The sequence below is a fragment of the Taudactylus pleione genome, unplaced genomic scaffold, assembly GCF_031769625.1.
Source record: "Taudactylus pleione unplaced genomic scaffold, aTauple2 ptg000256l, whole genome shotgun sequence".
Taxonomy (NCBI): Eukaryota; Metazoa; Chordata; class Amphibia; order Anura; family Myobatrachidae; genus Taudactylus; species Taudactylus pleione.
Window position 1 is genome coordinate 15,393,901 of NW_028284658.1, and position 21,754 is coordinate 15,415,654.

The 21,754-nt window shown below is 42.2% G+C and overlaps 1 protein-coding gene across 1 annotated transcript in view; it reads right to left on the reverse strand.

The window, feature by feature from the left end:
* Positions 1–21,754, reverse strand: part of LOC148514971 (fer-1-like protein 4) — a 168,509-nt gene that overhangs the window by 124,474 nt on the left and 22,281 nt on the right. The window contains exons 5-11 of the mRNA XM_088480678.1: positions 19,648–19,739; positions 19,065–19,106; positions 7,141–7,293; positions 5,098–5,155; positions 1,633–1,764; positions 1,324–1,386; positions 701–785 (exon numbers count right to left, since the gene is read on the reverse strand). Coding sequence (XP_088336804.1) covers positions 701–785; positions 1,324–1,386; positions 1,633–1,764; positions 5,098–5,155; positions 7,141–7,293; positions 19,065–19,106; positions 19,648–19,739 — 625 coding nt within the window. The remainder of the gene's footprint in view (positions 1–700; positions 786–1,323; positions 1,387–1,632; positions 1,765–5,097; positions 5,156–7,140; positions 7,294–19,064; positions 19,107–19,647; positions 19,740–21,754) is intronic.

Sequence of the window (21,754 nt, forward strand, 5' to 3'; positions counted from 1 at the left end):
GCAAGACTGCAAAACTATCGGTACCATCGAGTACTATCGCAGCCTCTTGCACACTTACACAAGGTCTGACCTTACTCAGAAATTGCTAACCTTGTCGCACACTATGAGTACTCCAGTTGCGTAGGGCATTGTAGTGGATAATTTCTGCACGCCCATGCAATGGCTTTCAAACACACTGGCACGCCTGCATTTCACCAACCACCCCCGTCACCTCCCACAAATGGCACTTCCTGTCAATCACTCTGCGATGGGCCTGCGTAGTCACTGCGATCGCAATCCCGATTGCAGTGGAGTCCTCGCGCACACACACTGCGACGCATGCGCACAATGCAACAATCGGCCAATTGTGTGCGCAATTGCAGTTGCGATCAGTAATGAATCAGGCCCTCAGTTGTTTTATTTATGAGAATAAGATGCAAATTTTGAAAAGGAAGAGCAACAGAGTGGACGGGATCTGGCAAGCCAAGGGGGGCTACTTGCCATGAATGAAGCAACAGTAAGAAAGACACATTTGTTATATTGACGCTTGTGTCTCTAACATAGGACATGAATTTATGTACTAAATATATTTGTAGAGCCATAGAAACAAATTCCTAGAAAATTTATGCTGTAGAAAAGTAAAATGGGAGCTTTACAGTGTACATAGCTGTGATGTGTGAATTGTATTGTTTGTTATTGTTTTGAGGTTTTCCTGTCGTACCTGTTTGGGTATACACAGTCCCTGCATCAATTTTAAATGTCCCAAGGCGTGTGCCCAGAAATGCGATTTTCTTGGCATGGACAACCTGGAAAAAAAAACATAGAACTGTAATGTTAATCCATGTAATCTCATTACTTAGGCTTATCTCCACCTTGACCTTAAACAACATTGGGTTTGCATAATGTATTACATCATACTAGACAACAACATAGGAAAATAATGGAGGTGGGAATGGGATGGAGGAAAGTTCATTAGCAAGTGGGTTGTGCAATTTAGGGCAGCGGTTACCAAACGCGGTCATCAAGGCTCCCCAACAGTTCAGGTTTTAGAGATATCCATGATTGAGCACAATTACCTTAATTTGTATCTCAGTCAATTTGATTTAACCACCTATGCTCGACCATGGATATCTCTAAAACCTGAGCTGTTGGGGAGCCTTGAGGAACCTCTTATTTAGGACATATTCATTCAATGAAAATAATATGCGCTCTAAATGTCGCCTTGGCCAGAAGGGGGGATAGGGAGGATGCACAAGTAACGTGGGGGTCATGAAAACCAAATGGAATCTGGAAGTATAATCCACTGTCTATTGCTTAAACCACATCCAGATAAGAAATACTTACAGATATCTCTATCAGCTTATTGAATACTAGCTCACGCGGTTCAAGGAATTCAAACAGAAAATACTAGGGGGGAAAATAAATATTTAGAATCACAAAAATCATTCACTACACGGTTATAAACAAGCAGTGCATTTTATACATAAGAGGTTGATTAATCGGCACTAATAATCATTAGCCTCATTGTTGTTACTATCATTTGTGTTGCTTTAACACCCCTGAACACTACTATGTGACTTGTCCTGACTCCTGAGCACAACACATTTTGATGTACCCTTTGTATAAATACCCTCGCTATGAAGTCACACGTACCTGATTATAATAGGGGCAATTAGTTGATTTCTGAGTTATGGTGTGTCTTTTCTCATCCCCAACTTTAACATGAACGACTGGATCAATGTTAATCCCCACAAGTTTCTGAGCTTGTATGATAGTAACTGCAATCTGTAAAAGTAAGTTATATAGTAAACAATGGTATTTATAAACTATCTTTATGTAGAATTCATGTATTACAGAGCTGTGACTGAACATGTAGCATTGAAAGTGACAGATAGCCAAGATTTCAGTTTGAGAAAGATGTATAAAACTATGAACTGCACATGGTGAAACTGTCCATAAAGATGATGTGAAACAGTTTTTCCCGTAGTGCCATGAATGCAATCCTTAGGTCCCTGATTTAAAAAAGAAAATGAAAAGTTCAAACACAGGAATGGCGGGACACAGTTTTGAAAGCTGGAATTTCTTTGGTGATTTTTAATATTAAAGTACAGAGCAAACAATACTTGGTGCATTAATCCAGGCATACATTATGCAATTATCAGCCCGATCTGCTGCATAGTGTATGACCACGACCGATCGGACAGTCAGGTATGTGAACTCTACCAACATGCCTGAGTGATCAGATCATTGGGCTGCCGGATCAGGCAGTGTATACACTGCCTCGGCCGAATGGCCACATTTCCCCTGTTTCTTCACAGGGGAGGAATGAGGAAATGTTTCCTCCCCAGTGGAGGAGCCCAGATAATATGTGTCATATACTGTGAAATAACTCACACTGTATGGCCACGATATATGTGATGGGTTTCAGATAAAATGTTGGTCGGTCTGACAGACATTTTATCTCACAGTGTACGCCCAGCATTAGGCTATGGCCTTCTTATGTTGGTCCTACTATTGTTACGATCCTCTAGCAATTGCTAGGACCGACATGGAGGTGTTGGAGATACGTGGCACATCGAAGAACAAACACAAGAAGTATAGTTAAATCATGGCAGTTTACTAAATAAATTATATGATGGACCAGTGAAAACACAACATGTCAATGGTGCAATAAGGAGCTGAAACCATAGGACAGTCAATAGAATATACTGTAGGTTTACAGTGCAAACTAAAGTTGTTAAATGGCCAGGAGGCCTAGTAGACAGCAATGCTTGAAATGTGGTGAAGAAGCAGGATTGCTGGAGGGCCTAGCAGGCAGCGATGCTTGAAACCTGTTGTAGAAGCAGGATTGCTGTATGGCCAGGAGGGCCTAGTAGACAGTGGTGCTTGAAACGTGGTGTTGAAGCAGGATTGCTGTATGGCCTGGAGGGCCTAGTAGACAGCGGTGCTTGAAACGTGGTGTTGAAGCAGGATTGCTGTTTGGCCTGAAAGGCCTAGTAAACAGCGGTGCTTGAAACGTGGTGTTGAAGCAGGATTGCTGTATGGCCTGAAGGGCCTAGTAGACATCGTAACTAGAAACGTGGTGTAGAAGCAGGATTGCTATTTGGCCTGAAAGGCCTAGTAAACAGCGGTGCTTGAAACGTGGTGTTGAAGCAGGATTGCTGTATGGCCTGGAGGGCTTAGTAGACAGCGATGCTTGAAACATGGTATAGAAGCACGATAGCTGTATGACCTGGAGGTTCTGTAGACAGCAATGCTTGAACCGTGGTATAGAAGCAGGATAGCTGTATGGCTTGAAGGGCTCAGTAGACAGCGATGCTTGAACCGTGGTATAGAAGCAGGATAGCTGTATGGCCTGGAGGGCTCAGTAGACAGCGATGCTTGAACTGTGGTATAGAAGCAGGATAGCTGTATGGCCTGGAGGCTCTGTAGACAGCGATGCTTGAACCGTGGTATAGAAGCAGGATAGCTGTATGGCCTGGAGGGGCCTGCAGACAGCATTACTTGAAACGTGGTATAGAAGCAGGATAGCTGTATGGCCTGGAGGGGCCTGCAGACAGCATTACTTGAAACGTGGTATAGAAGCAGGATAGCTGTATGGCCTGGAGACAGCGTTGCTTGGACCCAGGGTACTTGGGTCACTTAAAAGCCGGTGAGCAGAATACACGCAGCATGTAGAAAATATAGCTGGAAGCAGTAGCGCACGCAGGGGGAGTTTCTGAGTACCTAGAAACAACCCCTGTGCACATACCAACAGCCCGAGCCTTCCTCCGCACGGGCTACGGAGTCCACAACACGACAGTCACAATGGTGAGTTAACTCTTTGAAAACCTTGATGTTTTCTAGAGTAATTCCTTATGAATAGCACTGATACATGGATGCTCTCCCAATACATCAGTAGCCCTGGCATTATTACAAGTAAAGGAAGTTTCTAGTTTATATTTTCAATGTTTTTTTTTTTACCTTTGCTAGCTATATACATGTAATTGTGTGTGTGTATATATATATATATATATATATATATATATATATATATATATATATATATATATATAAAATATATATATATATATACACACACATATATATGTACAGTATGTAGAGATATATATATATATATATATATATATAATGTTTATTAACAAAAAAAAAAAGAGATTGGTGATTCGGAAACCCCCCTTTAAATATCCTGCGTTTGCCCCTGGGAAGTCTGGATGCACAGAGAGCAGCTTGCATAACCAAAAGTTCCACATAAAAACTCTATAGCCGACAGGGCGGCGACAGTCCAGGAAGTTCAAATAGGATCAGCTGCCAATCAGGCAACACTAAGAGGAAACGTGAAATCCTCTGACATCTGGGTCTCCTAGCAACCGGCAACCTAGAAGCATGGTCAGGAGCAGGAGGAACACTGGCAGGAGACAAGTCCTGGACTGGACTTTTAACAACTATAAGAGAGGAACCAAAGTTCTTGGTTGAAAGTCCACTGAACACAATATTATGGGAATATTTGTGTAGCTGTGACTGTTTCTCTGATTGGTAGAACCGTCCATTCTGTATGAAACTCATCAAATGTTTCTTGTACTTCTGACCAAAACAATAATATCTTGAACTATTTTAACTGTTTCTTTTCCATTTAAGCTGGTTTCACTAGTGTAGTGAGGTCATCACACTATTCATATAAAATTCAGTTTATCAGTAATGGAAGTTAAACAAGCTGCAACACTTCCATAGGAACAGTGCAGCGTTTTTATAATTACAGCCTAGACAGGTGAGTTTTCCTGAGGGATCCTGTCTGCCGCAATTCTGCACAGCACAGATTTTTGAAAGTATCTCTTCGTACCTTTGCATCCAGTCAACTTACTGCTGTTTTTGAAACACACATACAAGATACCACTTACATATAAATACACCGATTGCTTTATCTGCTGTTTCAGGTTCATTTTTTAACAGGTTTTTTTTTTATTATGAAAAAATTATCTAATAATCTAAAAGATTAGTGACGCAGCACAGTACTAATTTGGGATGGAGCAGAGACCAACGTGTGGAGCATAATCAGGTGATCCTGACAAGCTGCAAACTGTAGTTCACCTTTAGAGGTATGTAGTGCAATGCTATTACCTGGAAGTTTCTTGGTTTGGGATTGATTGTAAAATCTCTCACTGGAACGCTGCATCGACTGTAAATGATAAGCAGAGTGAGAAACATGATTGGTTAGCATCATGGTTGGGCTTTTAATTTTTTTGAATGTCTAACAGAATATGTAATGTGATAGTTTGAATGTAGAATTACATTAATTTGTATAAATGTAACTTTCCTAGAGATGGCAAAAAAAGTTGTTTAATCAAAGTAGACATTGCAGATGGCTTATTTAATAACATTATACAAACTGCATTAATGTCCTGTTGTGCTGTCATTCATAGCAACCACTCACATATTTTCTTTCAATACTCGGGTTATACCTGCATAGGGAGCATGACCACCCAAGTGGCTTAGCAATATGAACAGATGTAATGAAAGCTATCATCTGACTGGCTGCTTAGCAATTTGTGATGTTGCCTACAGTATATGCTATTACATTTGGTTAGAAGAATCTTATCACAGATAATACTAGGGGGTATATTTATTAAAGGTCGATTTTATTAGATTTTTATTGATTTAAAATCAATGCAAAATTATCAAAATAGATCAACATTGATGATGTATTTCTGGGGCTAAATCAGACATTAACTAACAGACAATTTTTTATTTGTTTTAGAAGTATTAGTAAATGTGTGATTTAGCCCCAAAAATATAACCTCGATTTTGATCGATTCTCATTGATTTTAAATTGATCAAAGATGATTAAATCGACCTTTAGAAATTATACCCCCAGCAGTAGCACTTGCCAAATAAAGAAGGTAACACACAAACTAAAGCATAGTAGTAAGACACTATAACATAACATACTCCGTGATAAAAAAATAAATAAATGACCAAATAAATAATAAAAATAATCAGTGTCGAACTGCAGTATGTATTCCCAACAGTCTACTTGCAGAACCTAGCAGCAGTTATGGCAAGTAGCAGACTTTAAAGGTATAGTGATATTTTACTACTTACAACTCAAACTACACATGTGGGGCTGCAATTGTGTGGCCCTAACTTTACGAATAAGTGCCTATAGGTTTCTATAACTTCTTTACTGGATTTAATATAGAAAAAGGTGCTCAGTAAATATCATGATACAGTAGGAATAGCTATTAACCATCAATGTTTTCCCATCAATGGTGGCTGGCCCATCGATGGATTACTGGGAGCCAATGTATTGTTTTTCACTTTAGAGGATGGAGCTTAGCTCCGTCCATGATGCCCGCTAAGCCCTACCCCCATTTTTGATTGGTTCGCACCCTGACATCTCCCAGCAGCGGTGGTCTTCGAAGGGGTGCAAACCATCGATGGTTCACCATAGATGGTTGTGTGCCATCGATGGTAACCACTGATGGCTGCATCAATGGTAACAATCGATGGACACCCCACCGATGGCCAGCCCTATGATACAGTGTCCCAGTTTTAATTTGAAAATGAGAGCCATGGATTTTGCAGATTAAGATTTTCTCTCAGATAGTTATTATGGAATTGGTATGAAATCCTGGCAGTCAGGATGCCTGCTGTCAATATACCGACAGCGGCATCATGATGCTCAGGATCCCGACAAGGGTCTGGTAAGTATGGTAACCCTCCCCCTTCTCCACTAAACCAAACCCTCTGTTTCTAACCCTAGCCCTCCTCGTTAGTGCCTAAACCTAATCCTCCCCCCTTAGCGTCTGACCCTAACCCCCCCAGTGGTGCCTAACTCTACCCACCCCCGGGGTACCTAACCCTAACCTCCCCATGACGCCTAAACCTAACCCACCTCCCACGGCTAAGACCTAAGCAGCCCCGCTATACTTCCGATCGGCATCCCGGCTGTTGGGATTCTGGCGTCAGCATCTCCACTACTGTTGGTATTCCGGTGCCGGTTTTCTGGCCGGGTAGTGGCTTTCAGGCGCCGGGATTTTGTCAGCCGGGATGCCGACTATAGAAATAATAACTGCATCCTGTTATAATATATTCTGATCCTATGTAAGTGATATATGTTAACTAATAAATTTTTATATCCCAATTAAGCCATTTCTGTAATACCTCAAAACAGGTGTAAAGGTTACCCCAGAAATTTCCATATCTGACTCATCATAGGAATCATCGTCATCATCATCATCTTCAGTGCCTTTCACTAGCTTCTTTCCTATCCGTACAGCATCAATATCCTTCTTGCGAGCTGCTTCAGCTTCCGCCCTGAAGACAACAAAATAAAAAAATAAATATCTTATATAGAGATTCAAACTGAGACAGATTTAATTTACTTTTCAATTAATTTTCAATTAAATACATTTTATAGTGAAAAAAGGTGGGATGTACTTGAAAGATTATAGAAAGGACATTTGTACAACATAACTCAGCAGCTGTGGTTGGGACTCCTATTGAAAAATAACACTTGGAACAAACATATTGTTAAGATTAAGACATAAAATATTTTAAAATATAAACTAGGTAACAAAATAGGAACAAACAAAACCAAAATAATTTAAAAAACAAGTCCCACCATTATGAGCAATCATGACTCTGAATTGTCAGAACATGAATATATATATATATATATATATATATATATATATACATACAGGTCAGGAGATGCTGGGCATAAAAGAAGAGGAAGCTACAAGTAAGAATAATAATAAACAGGAAAACTGACAGGCCCAAACAGCGCCCCCTGCCCTGCAGTGCCCTGTGCTACGGCACTGGTTGCACTACCCTATGGCTATATATATATATATATATATATATATATATATATACACACACACACACACACTATGCTTGCCTACTTTTGAAAATAGCATTTCGCACAATCACAAGCAATGGTCTCTCTCTGTCTCTCTCTCTCTGCAGGCTTCAACCTGCTCCCCAGGCAGTGAGATACAGACTAGAGCAGTGGTTCTCAAACTCGGTCCTCAGGACCCCACACAGTTCACGTTTTCCAGGTCACCCAGCAGAAGCACAGGTGTTAAAACTACTCACTGAGACATTTAAAAAAATCCACAGTTGGAACTAATTATTTCACTTGTGATTCTGTGAGGAGACCTGGAAAACATGCACTGTTTGGGGTTCTGAGGGCCGAATTTGAGAACATGTGGTCTAGAGAAACTGACTCACCTTATATCAGCCTCTCACGGGTAGTCTGGCAATCAAGGTTGCTAAGCTGTCTACCAGACAGTAGCTAAAATTCTTGAGCAAATGTGTCTCCCTTTGACAACTTTGTCACTATATATATTTATATATATATATATATATATACAGTCAGGTCCATAAATATTGGGACATTGATAGAATTTTCATATTTTGGCCTCTATTCACCACCACAATAGCTTTGAAATGAAACAAACAAGGTGTGATTTAACTGCAGACTTTCAGATTTAATTTGAGGGTAATTACATCCAAATCAGGTGAATGGTGTAGGAATTACAACGGTTTCTATATGTGCCTCCCACTTTTTAAGGGGCCAAAAGTAATGGGACAAACTAAACAATCCTAAATCTAACTTTCACTTTTTAATACTTTGTTGCAAATCCTTTGCAGGCAATTACAGCCTGAAGTCTGGAACGCATAGACATCACCAGACGCTGGGTTTCATCCCTGGTGATGCTCTGGCAGGCCTCTACTGCAAATGTCTTCAGTTCCTGCTTGTTCTTGGGGCATTTTCCCTTCAGTTTTGTCTTCATCAAGTGAAATGCATGCTCAATCTGATTCAGATCAGGGGATTGACTTGGCCATTGCACAACATTCCACTTTTTAGCCTTAAAACACTCTTTGGTTGCTTTTGCAGTATGCTTCGGGTCATTGTCCATCTGCACTGTGAAGCGCCGTCCAATGAGTTCTGAAGCATTTGACTGAATATGAGCATATAATATTGCCCGAAACACTTCAGAATTCATTTTGCTGCTTTTGTCAGCAGTCACATCATCAACAAATACAAGGGAACCAGTTCCATGGGCAGCCATACATGCCCACGCCATGACACTACCACCACCATGCTTCACTGATGAGGTGGTAGGTTTTGGATAATGAGCAGGTCCTTTCCTTCTCTTCTCTTCCCATCACTCTGGTACAAGTTGATCTTTGTCTCATCTGTCCATAGGATGTTGTTCCAGAACTGTAATGGCTTTTTTAGATGTTGTTTGGCAAACTCTAATCTGGTCTTCCTGTTTTTGTGGCTCACCAATGGTTTGCATCTTGTGGTGAACCCTCTATATTCACTCTTGTGAAGTCTTCTCTTGATTGTTGACTTTGACACATATACACCTACCTCCTGGAGAGTGTTCTTGATTTGGCCAACTGTTGTGAAAGGGTTTTTCTTCACCAGGGAAATAATTATTTTGTCATCCACCACAGTTGTTTTCCGTGGTCTTCCGGGTCTTTTGGTGTTGCTGAGCTCTCTGGTGCATTCTTTCTTTTTAAGAATGTTCCAAACAGTTGATTTGTTTTTTCTATCTCTCTGATGGGTTTGTTTTGATTTTTCAGCCTAATGATGGCTTGCTTCTCTGATAGTGACAGCTCTTTGGATCTCATATTGAGAGTTGACAGCAACTGATTCCAAATGCAAATGTCACACCTAGAATCAACTCCAGACCTTTTACCTGCTTAATTGATAATGAAATAACGAGGGAATAGCCCACACCGGTCCATGAAATAGCTTTTGAGTTGATAGTCCCATTACTTTTGGCCCCTTAAAAAGTGGAAGGCACATATTGAAACTGTTATAATTCCTACACCGTTCACCCAATTCGGATGTAATTACCCTCAAATTTAATCTGAAAGTCTGCAGTTAAAGCACATCTTATTTGTTTCATTTCAAAACCACTGTGGTGGTGAAAAGAGGCCAAAATCTGAAAATTCTGTCAATGTCCCAATATTTATGGACCTGACTGTATATATATATATATATATATATATATATATATATATATATCCAGTGTATATATATATATATATATATATATTTATTAGGGGTGAGCGGGTTCGGATTTCTGAAATCCGAACCCCCCCGAGCCCCCCCGATCCGAGGCCGATCCGAGTCAGGCTCGACTTTTCCCGCCTGACTCGGATCTGAAATCGAGGCAAAACGTCATCATCCTGCCTTCCGGGTCTCGCAGGTTTTGGGTCCTATATAAGGTGCCCGCGTCGGCGCCATTTTCTCACTCGGCTGTGGACAGTGAAGAGGGAGGGTGGGAGTTAGGGCTGGCTGGGCTGTGTAGTGTAGTGTAGTGTAGTGTAGTGCAGAGTAGTGTTGTGCTGTGCTGTGCTGTGCTGCGCTGCGCTGCTGTTGTCCATAGGGGCTGTGTCCACTACTTCAAAGTCCATAGGGGCTGGCTGTGTTGTGCTGTGCTGCTGTTGTTAATAGGGGCTGTGTCCACTACTTCAAAGTCCATAGGGGCTGGCTGGACTGTGTTGTGCAGTCAGTTGTCCATAGGGGCTGTGTCCACTCCAAAGTCCTGTGCAGTGTCCCAGTCCTAAAGGGGCGCTGCTGTAGTGTTGTCCAGGGGGTGCTCTGTCCATCAGGGGTGCTCCCCCCAAGTGCTAAAAAAAAAAATATTTTTTCTGTGTTTGTGAATTGTGTGCGCAGTAGCCGCACGTGCATCAACAAAGTAGTGCCAAGCGTGCGCCTGTGTCATAAGTAAAGGGCCGGCTGGCTTGACCGTTAAAGGGTGCTGTAACCCCCAAAGTACACTCCAGTCCAAACCAAATAAAAAAATATTTTTTGTGTTTGTGAATTGTGTGCGCAGTAGCCGCACGTGCATCAACAAAGTAGTGCCAAGCGTGTGCCTGTGTCATAAGTAAAGGGCCGGCTGGCTTGACCGTTAAAGGGTGCTGTAACCCCCAAAGTACACTCCAAACCAAATAAAAAAATATTTTCTGTGTTTGTGAATTGTGTGCGCAGTAGCCGCACGTGCATCAACAAAGTAGTGCCAAGCGTGCGCCTGTGTCATAAGTAAAGGGCCGGCTGGCTTGACCGTTAAAGGGTGCTGTAACCCCCAAAGTACACTCCAAACCAAATAAAAAGTTTTTTTCTGTGTTTGTGAATTGTGTGCGCAGTAGCCGCACATACATCAACAAAGTAGTGCCAAGCGTGCGCCTGTGTCATAAGTAAAGGGCCGGCTGGCTTGACCGTTAAAGGGTGCTGTAACCCCCAAAGTACACTCCAAACCAAATAAAAAAATATTTTCTGTGTTTGTGAATTGTGTGCACAGTAGCCGCACGTGCATCAACAAAGTAGTGCCAAGCGTGCGCCTGTGTCATAAGTAAAGGGCTGGCTGGCTTGACCGTTAAAGGGTGCTGTAACCCCCAAAGTACACTCCAGTCCAAACCAAATAAAAAAATATTTTCTGTGTTTGTGAATTGTGTGCGCAGTAGCCGCACGTGCATCAACAAAGTAGTGCCAAGCGTGCGCCTGTGTCATAAGTAAAGGGCCGGCTGGCTTGACCGTTAAAGGGTGCTATAACCCCCAAAGTACACTCCAAACCAAATAAAAAAATATTTTCTGTGTTTGTGAATTGTGTGCGCAGTAGCCGCACGTGCATCAACAAAGTAGTGCCAAGCGTGCGCTTGTGTCATAAGTAAAGGGCCGGCTGGCTTGACCATTAAAGGGTGCTGTAACCCCCAAAGTACACTCCAAACCAAATAAAAAAATATTTTCTGTGTTTGTGAATTGTGTGCGCAGTAGCCGCACGTGCATCAACAAAGTAGTGCCAAGCGTGCGCCTGTGTCATAAGTAAAGGGCCGGCTGGCTTGACCGTTAAAGGGTGCTGTAACCCCCAAAGTACACTCCAAACCAAATAAAAAAAATGTTTCTGTGTTTGTGAATTGTGTGCGCAGTAGCCACACGTGCATCAACAAAGGAGCAGCGCCAAGCGTGCGCCTGTGTTCCATAAGTAAATTGCCGGCTGGCTCATTTCTTAAAGGGTGGTGTAACCCACAAAGTGCACTACTCTCCAGCAAAAATAAAAAAATATTTTCTGTGTTTGTGTGCGCCCTAGCCGCACGTATATATCAAATCGATATAACATAAATGGAGGACCAAACTTTCTCCGATAAAAATAAAATAGAGAAAGATCAAGAACCACTTCCTCCTAGTGCTGAAGCTGCTGCCACTAGTCATGACATAGACGATAACATGCCATCAACGTCGTCTGCCAAGGCCGATGCCCAATGTCATAGTAGAGGGCACATACAATCCCAAATGACAATGTTAAGGAAAATGACCTTGAAAAAAACATTTAAATCATCTGAAGAGAAACGTAAACTTGCCAATATGCCATTTACGACACGGAGTGGCAAGGAATGGCTAAGGTCTTACCCTATGTTAATGACTAGTGGTTCAGCTTCACATGACGATGGAAGCCCTCCTCCCACAAAAAAAATCAAAAGAGTTAAGCTGGCAAAAGCACAGCGAAGAACTGTGCGTTCTAAGAAGATATCACAAATCCCCAAGGAGAGTCCAAGTGTGGTGGTGGTTGCGATGCCTGACCTTCCCAGCACTGGACGGGAAGAGGTGGCTCTTTCCACCATTTGCACGCCCCCTGCAAGTGCTGAAAGGAGCACCCACAGTCCACTTGCTGATATGCAAATTGAAGATGTCACTGTTGAAGTACAACAGAATGAGGATACTGATGTAGCTGGCGCTGAGGAGGAAGTTGGCGAGGAGGATTCTGATGGTGATGTGGTTTGTTTAAATCAGGCTCCGGGGGAGACAGTTGTTGTCCGTGGGATGAAAAAGCCCATCACGGTCATGCCTGGGCAGAAGACCAAACAGTCCACCTCTTTGGTCTGGCAATATTTCTATCCAAATCCGGACAACAACTGTCTTGCCATATGTACCATATGTAAAGGTGAAATAAGTAGGGGTAGGGACGTTAACCACCTAGGAACATCCTCCCTTATACGGCACCTGCAGCGTGTTCATAAAAAGTTACTGTCAAGTTCAGAAACTTTGGCTAAGACCGTAAGCAGTCCAATGACACCTAAATCCCTTTGTCCTGTTGTATCCAAGCGCCTGCAAACCACACCGTCAACTCCCTCCTCGTCAATTTCCTCCTTAGTCAGGATCGGAAGTAGTCCTGCAGGCCATGTCACTGGCATGACTGACTCTCCTATCCGGGATCCTCCAGAGGATCCTGCATTGCTACGCCTCCTGTTGCCGCTGCTTCTGTTGCTGCTGCTGGGAGTCGTTCATCATCCCAGAGAGGAAGTAGGAACACCACTACTTTTACTAAACAATTGACCCTCCAACAGTCCTTAGCGAGGAGGATGAAGTACGACAGCAGTCATCCTGAAGCAAAACGTGTAACTGAGGCCTTGACTGCTATGTTGGTGTTAAACGTGCGTCCGATATCCGCCATTAGTGCAGTGGGATTTAGACAATTGATGGAGGTAGTGTGGACAAGTGGAACAGGGCAGACTAAGGACTATATGACTGTGACAGCCCAATGGGTAGATGTATCACCTTACGCAGCAACTGCAGCAGCGTCCCCAGTAGCAGCATCTCAGAAACGCCAGCTCGTTCCAAGTCAGGCTACGCTGTGTATCACCGGTTTCAGTAAGAGGCACACCGCCGACAACCTCTTAGAGAAACTGAGGGAAATCATTGCCCAGTGGCTTACCCCACTTAGACTCTCCTGGGGATTTGTGATATCTGACAACGCCACCAATATTGTGCGGGCATTACATCTGGGCAAATTCCAGCACGTCCCCGGTTTTGCTCACACAAAAAACTTGGTGGTGCAGACTTTTCTGAAAAGTGACAGGGGCGTGCAGGAGACGCTTTGGGTGGCCCGAAAAATTTCTGGCCACTTTTGCCATTCAGCGACTGCGTGCCGAAGACTGGAGTGCCAGCAAACACTCTTGAACCTGCCCTGCCATCACCTGAAGCAAGAGGTTGTGACGCGGTGGAACTCAACCCTCTATATGCTTCAGAGGATGGAGGAGCAGCAAAAGGCCATTCAAGCCTATACATCCACCTATGACATAGGCAAAGGAGGGGGTATGCACCTGACTCAAGCGCAGTGGAGAATGATTTCCGTGTTGTGCAAGGTTCTCCAGCCCTTTGAACTTGCCACACGTGAAGTCAGTTCAGACACTGCCAGCTTGAGTCAGGTCATTCCCCTCATCAAGCTTTTGCAGAAGCAGCTGGAGAAAGTGAAGGAGGAGCTAAGACGGAGCGATTCCGCTCGGCATGTGGGACTTGTGGATGAAGCCCTTCATTTGCTTTGCCAGGATTCCAGTGTGGTCAATCTGTTGAAATCAGACCACTACATTTTGGCCACCGTGCTCGATCCTAGGTTTAAAGCCTATGTGGTGTCTCTCTTTCCGGCTGACACAAGCCTGCAGAGGTGCAAAGACCTGCTGGTGAAAACACTGTCAGCTGAAGCAGAACGTGACACGTCAACAGCTCCTTCTTCATTTTCTCCCGCAACTGGGGCTGCCAGGAAAAAACTTAGGTATCCTAAGCAACCCGCTGGCGGTGATGCAGGGCAGGCAGGACCAAGTTTGGACATCTGGTCCGGACTGAAGGACCTGGCAACAATTTCTGACATGTCTACTGTCACTACATATGATACTGTCACCATTGACAGAATGGTGGAGGATTACATCGGTGACAGCATCCAAGTAGGCATGTCAGACAGTCCATACCTGTACTGGCAGGAAAAAGAGGCAATTTGGAGGCCCCTGTACAAACTGGCTCTATCTTACCTGAGTTGCCCCCCCTCCAGTGTGTACTCCGAAAGAGTGTTTAGTGCAGCCGGGAACCTTGTCAGCGAAAGGCGTAGGAGGTTGCTTCCACAAAATGTGGAGAAGATGATGTTCATAAAAATGAATTATCAACTCTTCCAGGGAGACCAGCCTCCAGAACGTACAGAGGGACCTGTGGTGGTGGATTCCAGTGGGGACGAGTTAATACTCTGTGAGGATGAGGATGTACACAGCACTGAAGAGGGTGAGGAATCGGTGGATGAGGAGGATGAGGATGACATCTTGTCTCCGTAGAGCCAGTTTGTGCAGGGACAGATTAATTGCCAGCTTGTTTTGTGGGGGCCCAAACGAACCAATCATTTCAGCCACAGTTGTGTGGCAGACCCTGGCGCTGAAATGATTTCTTTGTTAAAGTGTGCATGTCCTGTTTATACAACATAAGGGTTAGTGGGAGGGCCCAAGGACAATTCCATCTTGCACCTCTTTTTTTTTTTTGCATTATGTACAGTTTGGGGCCTAGTTTTTCAAACTGCCATCCTGTCTGCCACTGCAGTATCACTCCTAGATGGATCACGTGTTTGTGCCGCCCACTCGTGTCGCTTAGCATAGTCATCCAGCTACCTCGGTGCAACCTTTTGGACATAAAAACACTATTGTGAGGTGTGAGGTGTTCAGAATAAACTGGAAATTAGTGGAAATTAAGGTTATTGAGGTTAATAATAGCATAGGAGCAGAAAAACCAACACATTCTGTGATTTTAGCTGTTTTTATGCTTTTTTAAAAAAAAATACAGATCCAAAACACAAAACCCAGAACCCAAAACACGGAAGGGTGGTTTTGGCAAAACCAATCCAGATCCAAAACACGAAGAAAGATCCAGATCCAAAACACGAAAAGTGGCCGGTGCACACCCCTAATATATATATATATATATATATATATATATATACACACACATACTGTATGTAAATTAGGGATGTGCAGGCTCGGATAGGTTCGAGTTTGCATGGACAGATGACGTTTTGCCTCTTTCTGAGTTCCGTTTTTTTGGAGGGAAAAATCTGAACTCAGCATGCAAACTCGAACCTATCCGAGCCTGCACATCCCTAATGTAAATACACATAAGATGCAGATAATTTTTTATATTTACAGTATGCATAAATTCATTATCAGCTGGGAGTGTCACATGTACAAGAGATAGAACATAAGGGTGTACAAATTTCACTATAAGGCCTAGCAGTGCTATGTTCTCCCTCTGCTGACATAGTTATTGTTACTCCCTTGGATCCCAGCATTTTAGTGCTCCTCCATCATTCTTTACCCCAACATCAGTGGCAAACGCAGGATTTCTAGAGGGGTTTCCAAATGCTTGATTTTAGAGCGAATGTGGCCAGTCCATGAAGAGGGCAGAACTAGTATCCAGCTTTAATATGCATCATACATAGTGTATTGTGTGTCATAATTCTAGCATATACAGGAGCACAGTATGTCATTTGATGCGGCAGTAAGCCATCCTGCCTGAGCTGAATGTTTTTATTTTAGATGTGGGCACCATTCCAGAGCACTGGAGCAAGTCCGGGAGTCTGGGGGAGCAGCAGAAGAGCCCAGCACTGCCCTGGACATATATGTACATATTGGACTCTATAGCAGTGCATCCCTAACAGTGCATGTTTTCCAGATCTCCTAGTTGGTGCACAGGTGCATTTATTACTGGCTGATACATGTTAAAAGATCCACAGGTGTTGCTAATTATTTCATTTGTGACACTGAGAAGAACATGTAGCACTAGTAAAATTCTATTATATTACTATTTCTACTGTGGTCATGGTATATGCTGGGGAGGGGGGTTTCTAGGCAGACGGAACCCCCCTGAGTTTTCCTATGAACATGATTACTTAAATAGTTTATTACATTAAACAAGTATCATTATTTTATTCAATATTAAATCTACTGTTAGGCAATGACCCATGAACTCATATTATCATAGCAAGAATTTGCTTTTTAAAACTTAGGCCCTCATTCAGAGCCGCTCGTAAGCGGCAGTACGCTCGTTCCGAGCGATGTTCGCACATCTGCGCATGCGTACGGTTTTTAGTACGCATGCGCGAACCAGTCAGTGCGGCCGAAAATCGTTTGTTCGCTATATAGCGAGGGCCTGCAAATTTGAGTGACAGAATGAGGCGTATGTGGGTGGTAACAGGGGAAGGTACTTGAAAACGGGGAGTGGAGATCAGAACGCAGGTGTGCTTAAAGGTCAAAGTGGGCGTATTATGGGTGTGCATAATTAAAACAGCAGCGTCATTGACCACGTCACTTGGTTGATTTATAGTCAGAACTGCTCGCAAAACTGTGGTAGGAAAAATCAGCCACAAGAATAGCGAGCAGTTCACACGCTGTTCGATGTACTCGATTAATCTAATAAATAGCGGACATGATGTATGATGCGAGTGGCCAGGGGGCGTTTTTATCAAAATTTCGACCGCAAGTTTTGCTCGCTCGTTCAGACTTATAGGCGTGAACAGACCGCAAAGAGCGAATGGTTCATTTGAATAGCCACCCCTTTTTATTAAACGAATGACCGCAAATAGCGAGCGGCTCTGAATGAGGTCCTTAGACATTACCTTGGAAAGAACTGATAATGATGATACAAAAAAGCACTACATTGTTGCTTTAAACCCTAAACCCCACCAAGAAGGACTGGTGAAGCTAGAAGCATATACAAAGAAGAGAAAACAATAAAATTAGAGGAAGAAGAATAGTGATGCACTTACACGTATAATGCATCACAAATGCATACGTTAATGCCACAAGGAGCAAATTAGTTTTTTTGTCTTTGCTCTCTTCGTATCATTTAGTTGTGACCATTGCATACTTTTTATTGTGATTGCACAATGACAGTTTGCTAGAATGTTGCTTACTCCACATTTAAACGACTCTTTAGTAAAACCATTTTGCTCCCTAAGTAATGATTGATCAGCATTAATTTATGCAATAATGGTGATGACCAACTATTTCCCAGCTTTCAAATATGTGATGTCTCCAGCCCATGAACCTCATTTTAATACATTATCCACAAAGTAAGAGTCTCCCCTTATTGAAAGCCGTTGTTTTGTTATTTACGTAAGTCAGTAGGTAAGAGTCTTTGGAACTACACAGGATAAGCAATGGGCAATAGGCTCAAATTAGAAGCTCGAATGGACACGATCTAGCTATTTGACCCCTTTAGGTTTGTGTAGTTGCACAAATAGGCAAATGATGGTCTTCTCTGTTTATCTTACAACTACATTTACCAACATGCCTAATTTTAGATTACTATCATGCATTTCAGTAGTTCTTAGGCCACAACAATGCCTTGATATTGGGGCAATTTCCTGATATGGCAGCAATACTGCATTGTGAGGGGCCAGCATTAGTTGTTGGTGCATTGTACATTTTGAGATTAGAGTTCAGCTCCCCCCTACTGTATGTTAAATGTAGGGTAAAAATGTTTTTGCTGTATTGGAAGTAAAAGGAAATATCTGTATCTTAAACAGTACTACAGTGGAAAGCCTGTGTAAGATTGAAAATTGCTCTTTAAGGGCCTGATTCTGAGCTGGGCACAGTGTTTTTTGCCAGCACATGCATCTCAGTCGCACCCTGCATGCGTTTGATTTTGTACTTTCAGAGTCGTAGATCAAATTTAGACGTACGATAGCAGAAATGTAAGGGGTGTTCCTGGATGGTGACTAAGAGGTAATGGGGAGTGTGGCAGGCATGTCGCTGAAAGAGATGCTCACTTGCCAACCTAGGAGGCCACCTCAGATGGAGAAAAGGTGGCACCAGACAGTATATCAGTGTCTACCGACGCTAATAGTGGGTATCTTAGTCCTTGCATATTTCGACGCACGGATGTATAAAGGGAAGTGCTTTGTAGTGGCATTAGCATAAAGTCACAGACGCAATGGCACCAAAAGACACAAGGACCCCTAAGTGTATACTTCCCATTTTATTCATTTTTGGGGTTCAGTTATCCTTATGGCGAAGTCTAGGATCTTACATTTTTAAGTACAATTACAACATATTACATGTTTATTTTCAGTACTTGGATGTCTTTTCCTTTCATTCCTAGGAGAACTTTTATTTTATTATTAGAGATTGCAATGGTGACTATGACTCTGTCATCTGATTCATGCTCAAAATATTAAATTTTCCAGACAACACAATGTTCAGCCATATAATACCGTACAATATCACAATAGTACTGAGGATAGCACCATACTCACTCTTCTTCTTCAAAGCCAACGTTCCGAATAATGAATGCTGAGCTGAAAAAGGAAATAGATATTAATCCTGACTGAACCATTTATAAAAATATAGTGTCTCGCTGAATCACATATTACAACATAGCACTGTAAGGTCAAGATAACTATGGTACAGCCATTTTACTATTGTTATAATCTGATCATGGTTACCAATTGCTATGATAAATTAAAGGCGATACCTATCTATCAAAAATAATCACTATGTATTGTTCAACTATGTGCAATTGTGACTATAGTCCATCTATTGAGCACATAATGAGATCCACCATTCACCTTCTTCTGTATGCTGGAGAGAGTTCTCTGTATCTGTTCCTGTCTGTATGGGGTTTGTGTCAGCATGGAACATAGAAGATGCAATGCATGATGTGCACAGATGTACCTAATGTATTATTATTATTATTATTATTATTATTATTATTATTATTATTATTACTACAGATAAAAGTAGTTGTATACTTTTCGTTCTTTGTGTTCCAGCTGGTTCAGATCCAACATAAAATGTATTACATGGATTTTCTTCCAGACTATTCCCACTTAACCTTACCTGTCTTCCACCGATGAAAAAAAGTCATCGCCAACCCAAGCCCCGGCGGCTCCATCAGCAGGCTGATACCGAATATCCAACTCAACGTAAATCTGCAGTAAGGAAGAACAGAATACATAAAATACAAATACAAGGACATCTATAATAGCTGCCCGTAATTAAGATGAGCACCAAACCCTTTATTAGAGATATTCTGTTACCCCTGACAATGGACATAATGTAACATATCACAAATATGGAATAGAGAAGTGAGAACTGCAATACTTTACTTATCATTTCATTGGATATTAAAAATGTTGTTTAGAATATAAATATTCTTTTCACAAGAAGCTAATTGTACTAAATAGACCCATGCTAACAAACTGCTCAGTGCCTCTGTCTGGGGTAATTTGTTAGGCCAGTGAGAATTCACATACAGGATGCATAAAATGAGGACACTTATGTTCTGTACCCTGGGCAGCAAAAGATATATGCCATATATGCCCTGGGTCCATTATGACCAAGTTCAGTAGTTATTGAGAGTGGTGTTATGTTACATGTACTATACACACAAAATAACAGCTCCATTATGTCTTCAGTGAGCAGCCAGACCAGACTAGCCAGTAAATAAGAATTTTGTACATCATCCAGAAGGCTACAAGCTATATGATATCATATGTTTATTTGTACATAGCTATACTGCAATATTGTGTTTTGTTATTGGCTATATGTTGTTCAGATATTATGAAATAAACTGGGGAAGAATAACCATAAACATCACCACAGAGCCACTCCAATGACAACTCATAAAAATGCTGGTTAGCAGGATTACAGTCATATTCCGATTGCGTGAGGCAGAGGTAGGTGAGGAGTGGCTTTGCTGCTCTGTACCAGAGAAAAGCAACTACCCTGAGTCATGGGACTTTGTTCTGAGTCATAAGAGAAGGAGAGATGGTCACTAGGTGCATGTCTGCAAAAGAAGGTTTAATATGGATGGTGATTAACTACTGCTGCTTTCACTTGCTCAAAGAGAATAACAAGGTCAAAAGCTACCAACACACAGGTCAATCTACAGTAATTGCATAGCACAAGCACTGTATGATCTGATTTGTAATTTAGCTATGCACACTGTAGGTTATAAAGAACAGCTCTTACTATTGGCAATCAGTGCCACCAGCAGTGAGTTTAAAAAGGTGTCTAAATCCAACAACTCCTGTACCAGACTACAGGTCACATAACCGAAGTTCAAAAAGGAAAGCGGGGGCATGGCTGCCTGGATTACAAGCAAAATGGTGGATTGCATGCATCAATCGCTGCTCGGGATTGCAGTGTCACAGAAAGGAGGAGAGGTGGCCAGCACTACATTGGACTGAAGGAGGAGAGCAAAAGCCTGGCTTGACCGCTAAAGGAGCCTGAACATCACAATGGATTCAATAAGCAGAACCCACAGTCTAGCATGTGACAGTAATTCCATTAAATTTGCCACTGAATACCCAACTTGAGTCTATTTGAGAAACTGACTATTTTAACTAGATAAGGAGCATGACCGTTGGTGGCATCAATCCAGGCTCTCTCCTCAGGACCAAAACCTCTCCAATCAATAAGATATTGTAGTTATCCCTGAGAGACTCGAGTATCCAAAATTTGCTTGACTTCAAATTCCTTTTAAATGCAGAGTTTGGACCTCAGGAGAACCTAGGTTTGGAGTATAAAACATGTTAATGAGAAAAATATGCAAAGAATTAGGGGTTCATAAAGAAAGTGTCAGCCGCATGGTTAATGACTCGAAGAATGCTAAAAAGACCAAGATAGCAAGAAGCAAACTTCATGGATGGAACTTGTAGCCTTAGATTGAAAGTTTAAAGTCACATTAAATTTCAAGGTTTCAAGTTGGGAAGATCTCTCAAGTTTCCTCTCAGCATTGAATTTATAACGGTCCAAGACTTTTTATGGTTATACTTGATCTCTTGCCAAATTTTAGAGAATTTCTGGAGTAAGGCATGTGGTACTGCAAGAGCAGGGAGAAAATGGAGCAGAAGGATCTGTGGATGAATGCCATAGGCAATGTAGAAAAGAGTAGAAGAGAAAGAGGCATGAAAGTGATTATTAGAATCCCAAGAAGATGTTC